The sequence below is a fragment of the Ambystoma mexicanum genome, chromosome 1p (assembly GCF_040938575.1).
Source record: "Ambystoma mexicanum isolate Mex_15411 chromosome 1p, UKY_AmexF1_1, whole genome shotgun sequence".
In the NCBI taxonomy this organism is placed as follows: domain Eukaryota; kingdom Metazoa; phylum Chordata; class Amphibia; order Caudata; family Ambystomatidae; genus Ambystoma; species Ambystoma mexicanum.
Window position 1 is genome coordinate 784,189,632 of NC_090921.1, and position 16,342 is coordinate 784,205,973.

Sequence of the window (16,342 nt, forward strand, 5' to 3'; positions counted from 1 at the left end):
TCCACTCCCTGAGGACCCCTCACCCAGGTAATCCTCCCGCACTGGTTCACCCCCAGGATCTGAATCCAAAAGTGATGGCCGTGCCCTGGCCACCTGGATGACAGATGCCCGGGGAGTAGCAGGTGAGACACCTTCAGGTTTCTCACAGTAATATGTTATGGCAAAGACAGGAGGCTAACTAGGAAAAGCCAGTAAAGTATAACACTGCACATAAAGGCAGACAAAGGCCGACAAAGAGGAACTAAATGAATAGAAATGTGTATTTAGTGGCAAATGCAGAGAGGAAACTGTGTGGGATAAGGAGCCTAGGGGTCCTGGTTGTGCGACCAGTGATGAGTAACCGTGTGGTTTGACAACTGCGCCTAGACCAGTGAGCCCTGAATTATAAAACAAAAGACATTGAGAAATAAAGCCAGGTGAAACACGGCAAGTGAGCTGGTTTGTTTCACCAAAAGGAGGGTCATGTTGACCCAGAGTTTAGCTGAACTTTGAAAGACTGGAACACACATTGGTTGCTGCGTTGAAATCTTGGGGAAAGGTGCCCTGAGGCTCGATGAACTACAAATACTGGCTGGAGGACAGAGCCTCAATATCCTTTCTGTTTGACCTGTGTTTCTTGGAACTTGGGGAAGGGAACCCTGTGGATTTTGTAGAACTGTTTGAACTCGAACAAGGAAAATCTTGAGACTTTTTGTGGCACTTTCTTGAACTTGGGGAAGGGAGATGAAGAGGAAGCCAAGAGCTGGAAGAAGCTCAGAACGTTGTATTGATCACCATTTCTTTAATAATTGACATCCCTACACATTCTTTAGTTGTAAGGGCAATTATAGGTTTTGGACACAGACAGACTTTTAAGTTGAACTCTTTCACTCAGACTTTCCTTAATTTTGGTCAGGTGGGGAAATCCCACCTTAGCATAGGGCAAGTTAGGCCTTCGACCATCCTGACATTTGATTTAATAAACCATTTGATTGTGAACTTTAAATCTGTTGTCTGTGTCCTGCTTCATGAAGCCTTCACAGGGCCTACAGGGCTACATTTGCTTATAATCACTTTTCCTCCCCAGTCAGAATAGAAGCTTTCAGACCTACACATGCCTGAATGTACTCTGCCTCACCCACTATAGAGCACCTAGCAGGACATGTTCCCTAATGCACTCTGCTTCACAGGACTGAGGCAGCAAAACAACTACATGTCCGAACGCACGCTCCCTTACTCAATAGAGATACATACACAAAACCACTTCCTGGAATGTCCACTGCCTCACTCAAATACTGCAAACAATGCAATGAGCGCCACATCCTTTCAAGCCATTGCCTTAGGCCCAAGCATAAAGTATCTTATCAGCATAGACCTCAGAAGGTGGGCTCAGGGACATGGCTAGGTAGGGCTACAGAGGCACAAATGCATCCAGCGAAAGTAGAAAGACACACCAAGCCATATGATAGGCCAAGAACAGACTACCTCCTCCTACCTTTCCACTCTGCCACATGTATTCAACCATGGAAGCGATACTAAGCCACCCGTTATAAAAAAAAATAAAAGAATAGCCTACTTAACTAATGAAAACTGTCACATTAGCTTAGACTGCATTTTCGTTCATTTGTTCAAAGAATGTATTTGTTCAAAGAATCACTAACATTACCTGAGAGAGAGATATCCCTCTATAGCTAGACAAAAAATGGTGCTGCCTCATAAATGCACCATGTCTTTTATTTATTATTTTGTAGCACTATACCCATCTAAACCTGTTCAGCGCTAGCTTAGCCATACTTGCGTCAAAGCAGTAGCTCAACGTGGACATGTTTAAACCTGCAAATATCTACTAAGAGTACTGATCAATTAATGGAAGTGAAAAGAGGACTGTTGCTCGGCTGCTGTGCGCTTTTGCCTTCCCGAAGAAAGGGAAAGATGGCACCTGGTCACATGGAGTAGAAGAAAGCTTGTTTACGAAGACAGAGGTGTGTGTACTATTGCACAAGAAAGGGGGATAGCGAAACAAACTGAACATCCTTTGAGCATGAGCAGTACACGTAGTGATGCCGAACAGCAGCACCCTCAAAGTGCTTTGCACGCAGACTAAGGATTTTGACCTGTTCTATCGAGCACGTCCTGTTATGCACAGTAGAAAAAGGAAGGCATGGCAAGTAACCATGGCAAGTAACACAAAACTTGCTTTCTGTCAAGCCAGCACTCTCTGGTCCTGGAAATTCCCTCGTGGACAGAGCTCAATTGCTGGCTGAACTGGACTTTCTGCAAAAAACAAAAACATTACTGGTAGAACTGTAATGGTACCTTTGTATAGCTGGTCGGTTTGACTGCCAGTAAGGTCAACTACAGGCACCATCATCCAGGAAGGCATAATACATTCCAGGCCACCTCTTGACTGCAGAACAGGAAATATGTCTGCAGCATTGTTTTCTCCAGGTAGCTAGCTTATTTTGCAGGTTGTGCTTTGGAAGGATCTGGACCAAACATCCATTGAAACGACTAATCTAGTCTAGTCTAGCCAGTGCATTTTATCCAACTGACATTGCTCTCTACTTTTTAGGGTCACCCATCCGCTTCCTTTTTACCCTGCCCATGACAACATATTTCTGTAAACCGATTGTATACATTAACATTGGTCAGTAAATACATTCTATGAAAGAAGAGGCAGGATTAAGGGATGAATGTTTCAGTCTTACCTGGCATAGAAAACGGTGGTGCTGAACAGTGTACAAAGAAAGAAATATGGCAGAACACCAAACTCGGCAGTTTGCCGTGTCCTCTGTATGCAATTCGGCAAATCAGGGTAGTAGAAAACCATTTTCACACATCGAGAAGAGGCGATATCTGCACGGTCAATCACTACTGTCTAGCGATGTGCCGAGTCATTGCCTCACACCACCTGATGCGCCTGCTATAGAAAAAAAAATAAAACAATAAAAACCAAGCAATTGAGCCACATGGCAACATTCCACTTGACATGTTTACACTGACCCTAATACAATAGGGCAGATTTTTTCTAAACCCCGACTTCGACTCTTATGTATTTGAGGGGTCATATTGCTTAGCGGTATACCGTACTTGTGTTCGGCGGTTGTATGCCATGCAGTGATGTTTTTTTCTTTGCATTCATGGGACCTGAGCCCAAAAAGGGGCCAGTTTAGAAGAAGCAGTCCTATGTTGTTAAATCAACCTCCGTTTGGTCGATTAAGTTTTGGTTGCCACTGACAGACATAGGTCTCTGGCTCCCTCAACCACATATCGCCTCTTGGGGCATCCAGTGGCCAGGCGAAGGACAGTACAGCAAAAGGTAACACCATTTTACCCGGCTCACCTTCCTAGATCACCAGCATCCCCAACCATGCACCCACATCTACACCCCCATCCTCCTGGGAGGGGGGGAGAAATTGCACTCACAACTACCCATGCATCCGTACCATACTGATGTTAGCTCTAGAATGTTGAACCAGTCAGTAACACAATTTGTGCCTCTTGCTTCTCCCACCTTACAGTGATGGCCATCACCAAAATCTGGTTCAAAGCCTCCAAGACATCTTACCAGCCCTTCACATAGGTGCTGCTAACCTCTTCCCCACTCTCAAATATCAAAGATAAGGGAGGGGTACAGTGTCTTTAAAATTAAAGACTCCCAACTCCTCATGTAAAAATGCTCATCATCGCACTCCTGGCAATATAATTTTTTCAGGACTTTGAGCACCTTCATGAACCTCTGCTTGCTGAAGTCCCGACACAAAAATGACTAAGATCCATTCTCTTCAGCTGGACTCCCCTCTCCGGTCATTCTCTGCAACCATCCAACCCACATGAATAGCATAGTATTATCTCATCTTTCTCTCATTCTGTCCATGCCTCACACCCTCAATCGATCCTACCATCTCTGACCACTCCCTCCTGCACTTCACTGTTTCAAGCCCTGCTTCCATCTACTGGAGCAAACTCCATGCTTCTCTTTCGGAATCAAGTCAGGTCCTTATTCTAGGCACTTTCTAAATCTCTTGCACAGTGCTTCCTAGACTTAACCCTAGCACCCTTTGAGTGTCACTACCCCAACTTGCTATTTTATTCCCTCGGGTCCACATCAACTCTGGATCTGGATTTTCCCTGTCATCCATCAGCCGAGAAGAAATAGGTGCTCCCCACCAATCCAAGATTCAGTTTGCGCTCAAATCTCAGACAGCCAATGGAAGATCTGTTCTCTTGCATCCACGCCAGACGTGGGCCAATCGATGCCTACAGTGGTTCCAGTCATTCAGGCCTACCAGACATACTGGCACCAGTAGTGTGGATTGGGACCAGACAGTCCCAACCCTCTTCCCTGGCACTAGCACACGACATGCAGGAGCCTGCAAAAGTTGTGGTTTTCATGGGAGGCTGCATGCCCAAATAAGGAGTGCCTGGGACTCTCGTCCTGGGGGAAGGCAAAGGGACAAAATGGCCAAAAGGACAGAACAAGAGGCTTTGTGGCACAGCCATTTTTGGCACTTGCCGCAGTCGTGGGCCAAAAACGGTAAACGCGGCATGGTCCATAAAAAAATAAGTAAAAATACTTTTAAAGTAAACTGCTGCCACCATTTCGTCCTAAACACACTTGTACCAACACTAAGAAATCCTTTGCTAGGGCCATAAAACAAAAGGACCCCTATGCACTGTACCGTAAGGTACTTGGGACATAGATAAAACGTCACCAAGAAATGGCAACAAAGTCGAAGATTAAAGGAAACATTGTTTCCCAGTACGGACAGCCTGAAGGACGTGTCAGTTTCCCCATAACAAATGAACGAAAGCCCAGAGGAGTGCAGCTGAAGGCTGTGCTTCAATGTAAAAAGTCAGGTTAGGTTCTCCAAACAAAAACAAATGGTTAGGTGGTTCACAAATGGAAGGAAAATTGCACCCAAGGGAAATCTTTCCTAACAGGTCCCGCCACAAATAACTACACTGGAGACTCAATTGAAGTTTAGCCATCTCTCTCCAACTCTACTTCCCTGGATTTTCCCTCCTCCTTGGCTCAAGAATCCGTAACATGACTCTCTTCTCTACACTGGGTCTACAATGGGTCCCAAAATGTTCTCCTCACTCTTCCACTCAGCAGTGCAACGTAACGCATATGAGGTGCTTTTCTCTAGTGAGCTCTACCTGAAGAGGCAGTGAGAAGGCAATGCACAGTGCAAATGTCTGATGCGTACTGGATTACCGGAGTGGTTTGATAAAATTAAGAACCATACATGAGCTCTCCTAGCTGCACTGTAGCAGCATTTGGCTGCAAGTGCATTTGGCACCCCACTGAAGAGTGATTCTTAAGTCCCCCCTGCTGCCTGGACTCCATGCCAAGCAGGCATTGCCTGGAGGAGCTGCTGTTCTTTGTTTTTCTGCTTGTTGCACCCTCACTCCTAGCTCCTATCCTATCCTATCCGTCGTGGCAGTCGGATCATTTGTGGGGTGGAGCACACACCCGGGGTAAGAGTACTTGTTTTGCGCATGGTTTATTCTTTGAGAAGTGGGTCTTATATGGCGCAAAACTCCCCTCCAAATTTCTACTGGTCTAATAAAGACGGTCAAGTGGCACAGCGAGTAGATCGCTCATTTTGACATCTGTGCAGAACCTGGTAACGCAGGTTCGAATCCCGGCAGGGCCAAACTCAGCCTTTCATCCTTCCACAGTCGATATATGAGCACCACACACCGTGGGTAATAATAAGCAGCGCTCAGATACCTGAGGGATCATAGCGCTATATAAATGTGAAATTATTATTATTAAACTGCCTGGCATAAGGGATGACAGTGAGAACCTTGCAGGATTCTCCACAATCTGTGGGGGAGTCAATAATACTCGGGCAATGGTTGGCATGGGCAAAGGAGTGGCGGTCTCAAAAAACCCTCATATGGGGAACGCAACAGGTTAGAATGTACCCGGGGAGGTTGATGCTACGCGGGCGTCACATTCACGACTCAATTCTCTGATCAGCCAATGATATGCGAATCAGTGGATATCCAAAGTTAAGACTTGGTTTCAGACGTATCAATACTGGAATTGTGCTCTTATGAATTAGCAGAGAGGGTCTGCCTGCCGCTGGATTTAAGGCCAAATTTTTCATGAATTCACGATGAACGAGAGGAAATCATTCATCATCAGATTCACATATATCACACGCTGGAATCTTCGCCGTTATGTGCAAGAATTAATGTTCAGGACCAGCCTGCACAATCGTTGGTTCCTCTGACAGTTGACTTTGCCTGTTCCCCAAATCATTTGTCAGCTGGCTTGGAATTGGCCACTTGTAATCCTATGGTCGTGGGGGAAGAGGAAAACTCGCCCAGCCAGGAGTCAAGAGTGGGGATTGCACCCTCCACTTCAATCAGCCCAGAGCAGCAGGCAGGTGAGGAGCAGGTGGTAGATGCCTTCTCTTTTCCTGTCCTGTCTCATATACTGAATTCAATGGATAGGGGCTACTATCACTTGATTTTTGAAATGCGCAAACTAAGATCTGTGGTCTGCGACTTGCGGAGCAAACTTAGTTTTTCACTGCCCTGAGGAAACAGCCACCTACAAGTTCCAACATCGAGGTGCAGCAGAGAGAGGGGGATTTGGAAACTCACTGAAGATAGCGGTGGCACCTGGCTACCCGTCTCAAGACAGCACTGAGGTCAATTTAGTGGGGCAGGCTCCACTGCATAAGGGGTTCAAATTAGGCGTCACTGGGATGCGGGAAATGGTGATAAAAGGTGGTAGAGGATTCTCTACCCTTGCCGCCAGGAAGAGAAAAATGAAAACGAAACATTCAGTTGACTGTAATAGCTTGAGAGGTGGCTACTCGTGTGGAACTGCGTTCAGTGGACTTTGTTGCACACTTTTGCATCTGGTGACGCTCTCGAGGGTGAATCTTTGGATGCGAAACAAAAATAAATCCAAAAATATGAAGCCAGGTCGGCTGAGGAAATCCTGTTCGAGAACAGTTTTGCATACAGCAACTAAATTGCCTCAGCTAATAAAGGAAGCTTCAACCATGGTCTCAATCCCGCCCTCCTCGAATCAATCCATCAACATTCAAAAGCTTGATTTGGTACCAGTTCAGGGTCCATCAAAGCCTTCCCAAGCTCCTGCAAAGCAAATATGCTCCATCTTGACATTCTTAACGCAGCAAGTGTCTGTAGGGCCATCTGCCCCAATTGGGGGCTGGATACCTCCCTACAATAGTGCAGAGCCTGACGAGCCCCCCCTCGATGCCTCAGATTTGCTGTCAGCGGGTCTGACCTGGACGGAGATGCTGGCTCAGCCTCTGACAATATATAAACAAGTTACAACTGTAAAGACACTGTCCAAAGCGGCATCACCTGAGATCAAACAGGTGCCCTCTGTCTTGTCTCACAGGAACTCCGAGAGGTATATGCAGGGGCGTATTTCTAGGAAGTAGAACAAGTCTCAGGATGGAGTATTTGGCATACTGACTTTGGACCAGTTGTCTGGATTGTATTCCCCAGTTGCCTTAAACAGGTCAAATATTTTGGAAATCTTTGCCAATGTTCCTGCATTAAGGATAATTTTCTCAAGTGATATTGTGTATGTGGACTTTTTTGGAGAGGGTGGATGTAGTCTAAATCTGTTTTTAATCTACTGATGGGGAGGCTGCCGCTCAGAGTTCAGGGTTTTGATTTATATCATGGTAATTCGTCTGCTAAGGTAATATTGGGGAAAAGGGCAAGCGGCCAGGTGCATGCTGTGTCGATCTGTAGTGGCACAAAGGTCCTCGTTGGAGGATTCTAACATGGGTCCAGAATGGCTTTGGTTGCCGGGATATATGGCAGGTTGTCATACAAAAAGGGGAGTGAGATTTAAGAACTGGGATCCGTATTTGAGGATAGCCGCCTGGAATTCAAGGGGTTCTTGCCATTTCTTTGATCGTGGCTGTGGCGAAAAAGTACCATATTTTCAACCTGCAAGAAACCTAGCTTGGGAGTCCCCCGGTACTATATGGGTTTGTAGTCCACACGCTGGAAGCCTACCAGGGGGATTTGGGCAGGCCATCGGGGGGATGGGAGGGTCACCTCACTGCCTTAAGAGGGGACTTGGGATGTTTATTTTCTAAGATGAATTCTGGTCACCCGGATATACTGGCAGTGGGTCTTGTCTGTAGATGGTGGGAGCCCTATGAATCTTTACTGGAACCCCAGGTTGGCACACTACAAGGGTTTTGTGGAGGGTTTGGAAGGAGTGGTTTGGCGAGGAAGGGGAATGTCCTAATAGTTGGAGATCTTAATTGATACTGTGGGGAGGACCAGGCTTTAACATTGCAAAGAAACAAATAGCTTTCCATCAAGAGATGCAGGCAGGAGGAAGCTTGGTTTTTGGTGGCAGCCTGGGACCTGTGGTGTGCCAGTACAATCTTTGTGAAGGGGTGGGGGGTGGTGCTGTCTTGCAGATACCTGCTTTCCAAAACTGGTTCTGCCCCATTGTCTTCCTCACTCTGCCTTTGTTATCGCTCTGTGATGATTTTTGGACCGTTCGATCTACTCACAGTGACCACTTTGTAGTGGGGACCTCTGAACTGGAAGCTAAGGCATGAACTACACTCCTCTGCAACCAATTTAGTTGTGAACAATTCTGGTACTAGAGTAAGTTGGAAATGTGCCTCAATTACAAAACTGAACTGGTTATTTTGATGAACTGGTATTGGTCTTATCATGGAACAGCCACATTGGTTTCTGAGGTGAACAAATTCACCTATAAGCAGAATCTATGTATTGGAGTACAGGTAGGAAGGAGAACACATGCGAGGAGGTACACAGCTTGTGGGTGGCGTTTGGTTCTTTGCCCACCCATTGAGAGCCCATGCCTTGCTAAATTCCATGGCCATTCCCACCCACTACCTGCCCCTCCCTGACCAAAACACTTCCTCCTGGTATCACTTTGAGCTCCCACTATCAAGCAGTAACATCAAACTGTATCCTGCAAGTGTTTTTTCTAAGCACTCTGCTAAGCGTTAATGGCATATTTGCTGCTGTAAATGGCTACTGGTGTAATAAAATTGTCTTAACCATATATGCCTTATGCCATTTAATGTACAACTCTTCCATGCACTGAAATCCACATCAGCGCCAACAGATATGACTTGAGGTATTAGATAAGCATTTGCCACGTGCTGACATCAAATAGCCCAGTTAATCACTCCATGTTCCGGCTGTTGCTATCTTGTGTTCAAACAGTACCATTATATCAGTGCGTAAGTGACCCACCATTCGACCGTCCAGCTGTGCTTATGTCGAGTTCATCAGTGATCCTCCGTGCCAGTTGCACTCATGCCTGGATGCTGCCACCCTTGCTATACAAATTAATTGTTCCAACTCCATTTCGGCGTTGCTTGAGCCCAAGGTATCTTCCCTCTGTGCTGCCATCTCCCAGAGTGTCCAGCAGCGGCCCTTGGGAAGCCTCCAAATAGCTGCACCCGGTACACGCACCGCCAAAGACAGGAGAAATTCATGTTTTCCTGCTTGGAATCAATGTGTCCTGCAGCAGCCGTTGAGACGAAACAATCACAAATCGTGGCACACGCACTGCAATTCCCAATCAAATTCTTCCAAACTGATGCAGTGCCAAAGTTCAGGTACTTATTCTTTTGTTTGCCTGACCCATCTAAACTTGTCTCACCGCCTCAACCGGTCTGCCTCACTTTTCTCGCTGTATTGACTGTGCGAGATTCACTGCTGTGCCCGACAAGACAGCTACTTCTCAATACTGGGTGAGAATCCTTTGCCATCCCACTCAAAAGCAGGCGCCCAGCACACTGAAAATCCCCAATCTGGCATGGTTAACGTATGTTGGGCCAAAGTGGAAGCCAGAGGCCTAAACATAACACGCACCCCCTGTGTGAGAATCCTTTGCCAATCCAGTCAAAAGCAGGAACTCAGCACCCTCACAATCAATACATTTCCATGCTGACTGCACCAATGGATGAAAGTATTCACATATATTCATTCACACAGTATTCATGCGTGCTTTGCTCATAACGCCAGTAATTGTGCTATAAGAAAACATGCCCACCATGGCTCTGCCACACACTCCTGTTGGCTTTGCCTTTAAAAATGTCTTGTCACAACAAGAAAACATGTCCAAACTGGCTGCACAATGCAGGCGAGCCTAGATGCGTAATAATGCTTATCATGTTTGCTTTACCCTTGATGCCCAGTGAAAAAAGCCACGCCACAGTAAGAAATGGCTTGACTAACTGGCCTAAATGCCAGTCTAGACACATACTAACACTTATCATGCTTGCTTTGTCATAGATTCCCAGTTAAAAAAAGTCATGCCACAGTAAGAAATGGCTAGACTGGGTGCCCCAAAATGCCAGTGCAGCCACATAAAAGCACATATACCTTTCTAAAAAAAATCAACAGCATTTTGTACCACCATCTATGATGAATACCCATTAAAAAAGTGCATTGTGATTGGGATTCCAAGATGGCCTCCGTGGGTAGATCAGCGTGATCGTGGAGCTCTCAACCCCTCCACCCCCCTACTCCCTGGGCCAAAGACAACGATAGATTAAAAGAGCCTTCCCCAGGCGTTGATTTATCGATGTCAGCTGCAGTTGTGGAGTGCAGCAGCCCGGATCGCTGGGGGACTCGGCAGAGGCGGTTGTGCGGCCTTCGCCTCTACAGTGTCTGAGGTGTGGAGCTGGGAGACACGCTTGCACACTGCGAGGAATAAGAACCACTCAGTGAGACCCGGGGCGGAAGAGGACCCAGCGCAGCTGCAAGGTGGGGTGGTGGAAAGCAGCTGCTGTCGGACGGCAGACAGCAGAGAAGCTTGTTAGGAAAGAGATGCCTGTGATATTGGAGGTGCACTGGGGCTGGATTCGTGGAGCGGGGGCTCCCCTGCTGGCGAGCGCCAGCGGGAAGATCGAGGTGGGACCGAGCCGCCCCCTAGAAGCAGCGTCTCAACAGAGAGATCAGGAGGTTCTAGAGGGCCATACCCATAGCCCACTGCTGAGAGAAACGCAGCAAAGAAGAGCAACCGGAGTGGACAAGAGGCCTGGGAAGGGCCGCACAGCAAAAGTCAAGAGGCAGGAAGATGGCGACCCTGAGGGGCTAGACCTGCCCCACCCCCTCCCCTTGGTGCAGAACCATCACAGGTCAGTGTGCACCCTGGCCCAAGGAAAGGGTACAAGCAGGCAGATGTTGGCCATTGCAGGCAGTGATCACCAGCTTTGAGCAGAGTGATGGTGAGGAGTGGGGGAGTGTGGCGGGAGGGCCCCTGCCCAAGCTTTGAAGCCACCACTTTACAGAAAAGACCAGGAGAGGCCCTGTGGTGTTATAGTCGGGGCGGCTGGAGGCCAATTTGAGGTAAATTTCGAAGCTGCATATAGTGCCTCAGACAGCGCACTCCCATCCAGAAGCACAGCAAGTGAGTCAAGGGAGCAAGAGGCGCGCCATGCATAGGAGACAGTGACTGGTGGGGCCCTGGCCTCCCCGGGCCAATCCTGAGGCTGAATAGAGGGCTATAGAGTCCATCTACATCCGTGGTGAGCAAGGAAGAATAAGGGAGAGGCAATTTGAACTGGCTCAGGGCAGAGTAATCCTGGTACCAGGGCCAGGTGGAGGGTCATTTGACACCTGAGGCGGAGGACAAACAGAGGCTCGCCTGTGCAGTTAGAGGGGCGTTCCAACCCCGCACCCCCTGCCCGATCAAGAACAGACCCGAAAAGGGGCAGAGGTTCCTACGCCCCGCCTGAAAAAGTTGACAGCAGAGGCCCAAAGAGTTCAGCACGATATCAGGGAGTCGAGGAGGGGGCAGGACTCTCCCCATCAGACCTGCCTAGGCACTATGTCCAAAAACAAGGGGAAGGACGAATAAGGGAGAGGCCATTTGGACGGGCTCAGGACAGAGTGATCCTGGCACCAGAGCCAGGTGGATGGTCATTTGAAACCTGAGGAAGACAAATAGTGGCTCTCCTGCGCACAGTTAGAGGGGAGTTCCAACCCCCCGTACAGTGAAGGGCAGAACCACAAAGCAGCAGAGAGAGGGCATTCCTACACCCTGAAAAAGTGGCTGAAGTATGCAACACAATATCAGGTAGAAGAGGAGGGGCAGAACTACCCATATCAGACCTGCCTACACTCTATGTCCAAAAACAAGGAGAACGACATGCAAGCTGCCCAGTCGGTGAAGAAACCACAGGAGGGAAATTTGCAGAGACTCTGGTGCAGAGACAGCAAAGTACCGGCTAGGGGAGAGCAGTGGCCCGGGGCAGGATAGGATTTGGGGGTGCTGGCAGGCACCAAAAAAGGTTAGGTGGTCACCCAGAATGTCTTCGTCCAATGCTTCCAGGATTTTGGGGACAAGATAGCAAACACCATTCAATCGCAGTTGAGCATGATCCAAGCGGAACTGTCCCAATCGTTGCAAGAGGTGAAGGGGGACAACAAGACTAGAGGAGCGGACTGATGCAGCGGAGAGCACCATACAAGAGGTTGCGGAGGACACAAGGAAGATCGACGAGCTCGTAGAGCAATTAGCAAGGCCCACGCAGAACCTCGAGACCCAGACAGAAGACCTTGAAAACCACTTGAGAAGAACCAACTTGAAAATAAAAGGCCTCACTGAGGCGGTGGCAGACAAGGATCTATGCACGATGGCGCAGCAAGTGTTCGTGGACCAGCTGGAGGTACTAGACTGGTCTGGGATAGAGCTGGACCGCATACACAGAGTGGGTCCAAAGAGGGGAGAGCCAGGGACCAGACCCAGAGATGTAGTGGTGGCCTTAAAGTATGGGCAGAAGGAGAAGGTGCTGGCAGCTGCCAGGAGGGCCAGATCAATCCGCTACAATGGCTTGGAACTTCAACTATTCCAGGACCTAGCCCAGACCACCGTGGTGAAGCATAGGATGATGGGCCCGGTGGTGCACGCCTTAATACAGCGGACATATGCTATAAATGGACCTTTCCCTTTGGACTACTGTTCGAATGGGAAGGGCATCAAAATGTGAGAGTGGACAAAGTTTTTGACAAGGAGCTGAACAAACAAGGTAAGGGGCCCTGTTAAATCCCCCAATGAGTGGGCAGGAGTGGAAGATGCCCTAAAACCCATCGGCACAGGAGCACCACGCTGAGGGAAAAGGGGGGTTACAGGAAGGAATGTTGTAGCCTGCCTTGGGGAGGTTGTTAGGGGAAAGGTACCAGGGTTGGGGTGGGGTGGTACAGGATGTCTTGGTTTATCTACATGGGTCTAGGGGGACCCGCACAGGTTTACTCTGGGTTGTTACAAGGGCTCAATTTCAGAGATGGAGGGTCAGGGAGCTAGATGCTGGTTGAGCCTGCCCAGAGAGGGGGGAGGAGGGACTGGAGGGTGAAGGGAGACAGGGATTTGAGGGGGGGTTGGAGATCCAAACAGCAGCCACTCATCATTAGTGCGAGCCGCATGGTAAGATGACCATGGGAAAGAGGGAAGTGCTTCAGGTGACCTACATAAACATCAGGGAGCTTAATTCCCCGGGTTAAGAGGAGGAAGGTGGAACAGTTCGTGGGGCGGAGGAAGTCGGGAATTGTAGCCCTCCAAGAGACACACATTCAGGGGTGAGACAGGCATAAGCTGAAAATCAAGGGGTACTGCCATCAGTTCCAATCCAATGCCCCAGGAAAGACGGGGGAGGGGTTAATTGCTATTCGGGACATCCCAGGCTTCCAGGACATAGCTACAGAGGGGGACACAGAGGGAAGGTATCTGGCAGCCTCTTTCCAATGGGAGAGGGGGACATATACAGTGGCATCAATCCAGTCCCCAATATAGGGCAAGATGGGTTCTTGCAGGCGACAATGACTAAATTGGAGACTTTTTGCCGAAGGGCAGATAATATTGGTAGGCAACATTAATGTGGCGCGGGGCACGGGCGCAAGAGTGTTCCACAACCAGGTGGCGCCATATGTCTGCTTGAAGGAACATATGGCCCAATTGGCGTAGATGGCTGGAGGGAACTGAGGGGGTGGTGGGGGTGCTACACATTTTATTCCCACGTTCATAGATCCTTCTCAAGGATAGATTACCCCTGGATTTCGAGGCCATAATTGGGTAGGGTCACGGGATAGAGCTAGAAATGATCGCCTGTCAGACCATGCCCCCATAATGATTACATTATATATGGGGCAGAACTAACCAGGCCGATGGCAGTGGAAGTTCCCTAGCCACATCCTTATGGATGGAGTCCTATGTGAGGATATAAAGAATAAAATCTTGGATTACTTTGCACTTAACGCAACATTGGGTGTACGCAACCAGGTGGTGTGGGGCAATTTTAAGGCTACATTGAGCGGAGAGCTCATTGCGATGAAGTGCCAGAGGGACAAACAACTAGGTCTCTTACAGGAGGAATTGGAAGCTAAACTTCAACAAATAATGTCTCAAATGGCAAATAAAGCGGGGAGTATGCTGCCAAGGGAATATCGGCTGATTAGGGGGCAATTAGATGTTTTGAGGGCTAGAGCTGCAGAGTGTTCATTGCTCCACCTCCTCCAACAGAGGTATTATGTCAAAGTCAATAAGGCGGATCACCTGTTAGCGAAGTTAATTAGGAAACAACATAATTTTCGGTCTCCCCAGAATATTATTCATCCCTGTACACATCAGATTCCCCTGAGGAGGGAGGCCAAAAGGAATACCTGTCCTGGTGCCCTCTCCCTAAAAATCACTCCTCAACAACAGGAAGAACTTGAGGGAGACATTACTCCTGAAGAAGTAAGGGTGGCTATAGCTTCCTTGCCATCAGGAAAGGCCCCCGACAGCTTTCCAGCGTGTTTTTATAAAACCTATATAGAGGCACCAATACGGCCCTTAGTGCAGCTCTTCAACTTGCTGGGGGAGGGGCAGGGTCTATCACCCCAACAATGTTCTAGAAGCCAAGGTTGTGCTGCTCCAAAAGCCAGGTTAGGATTTCACTCTATGCGGTTCGTACTGGACGATTGCCCTTATTAATCTAGGAAAAAGATATACACCGAGGTTCTGGCGTCTTCCCTGGGTAAGCTCCTCCCCAAACAGATTGATCACGACCAGTCCGGAATTTATTAGGCATAGGCAGACCTCGGATAACATTTGGCGGTTCTGTCATCTGATTAAAAAAGTAAATACATTTAGAACTCCTGCACTTATCAGGCATTCAAACAGGTCGAATGGCCACTCCTCTTCCATACCATGGAGGTTACCATGGAGGTTATGGGATTCGGTTCTCAATTCCTTTCAATAGTAAGAGCCAACTACCAATCTCCCTCCTTGTGTCTAGCAGTCAACAGGCAACTTTCCCAGAGGGTCACGGTCTCACGAGGCACTAAGCAGGGTTGGCCACTCTCCCCGCTCTTATACGCCATCTAACTGGAGCCGCTCTTGGCCAGCATTAGGGCCTCCCCGGATATTAGGGTGATTCCCTTTGGGCGTGAGGAGCATAGAGTCGCAGCGTTTGCTGATGACATGCTCCTCTTCATCACAGAACCAGAAACCTCATTCCCAGGGTCTCGCAGGAACAACTTCTCTTTGGGGAGGTGGTAGGGTTAAAAATAAATGCCCGCAAGTCAGAGTTATTAAACTTGACCGCCCCCTCAGAAAAGGTTCAGGAATTGTACCCCATAGATGGGCATAAACCGGCATTAGATATTTGGGGGCCCAGATTACTGGTTCTCTTTGCCGTGCTAACTACCCACCTTTAGCAGAAAATCTGCACCGGCTGCTGGTAGAATGGGTGCCCTTATCAATATCCTGGATGGGGAGGATAAATGCCCTTAAAATTGTGATTTTGCCAAAGATCCTGTACTATTTCATGGCCCTGCCATTGAGGGTTCCCAAAGGTTTCTTCCGGACCCTTCATAAACATGTGGGGTCATTTATTTGGAACCGCAAGAGACCCAGGGTAGCTGTGCAGCTGCCAATGTCTCCCAGAAGCAAGGGAGGGCTCCGAGCACCAAACTTCCACCTCTATTTCTTTGTGGCTCAAATCAGAGTGATCTGAGATTGGTTCAAGGGCGATTGCGGGAAGGTCTGGTGTCATGGACAAAGCTGTGGTGGACTTGCTGCTGGGCGAGGTGTTGTGGCGACCCAGAGGGGTAGCATGGTAGGGGCCCTAGTGGGGGACTCATGGGATAAGCTGGTGCAAAGGGTGAACTTCGCAACCTCCCCTCCGCTCCCCGCTGACGTAGCTGTTTAGGAATCCCCAGTTCACACCGGGAATGGAAAGGAATGCCTTCAATGGGTGGGAGGTGGCAGGGTGCCGCAAACTATGTGACATGTTCTCGGGTCAGAACATTATATCCTTTGCACAGTTCAAGCAGAACTTCGGGCTAGATGAAGGGGAGAGATATCGCT

General features: G+C 48.5%; 1 protein-coding gene across 1 annotated transcript in view; it reads right to left on the reverse strand.

Annotated features, from left to right (window-relative positions):
- JTB (jumping translocation breakpoint) overlaps nucleotides 1-16,342 on the reverse strand; it is a 184,345-nt gene that overhangs the window by 164,900 nt on the left and 3,103 nt on the right. The window contains exon 2 of the mRNA XM_069651547.1: nucleotides 2,688-2,902. Within this exon, the coding sequence (XP_069507648.1) occupies nucleotides 2,688-2,809 (122 nt within the window). The 5' untranslated portion in view covers nucleotides 2,810-2,902. The remainder of the gene's footprint in view (nucleotides 1-2,687; nucleotides 2,903-16,342) is intronic.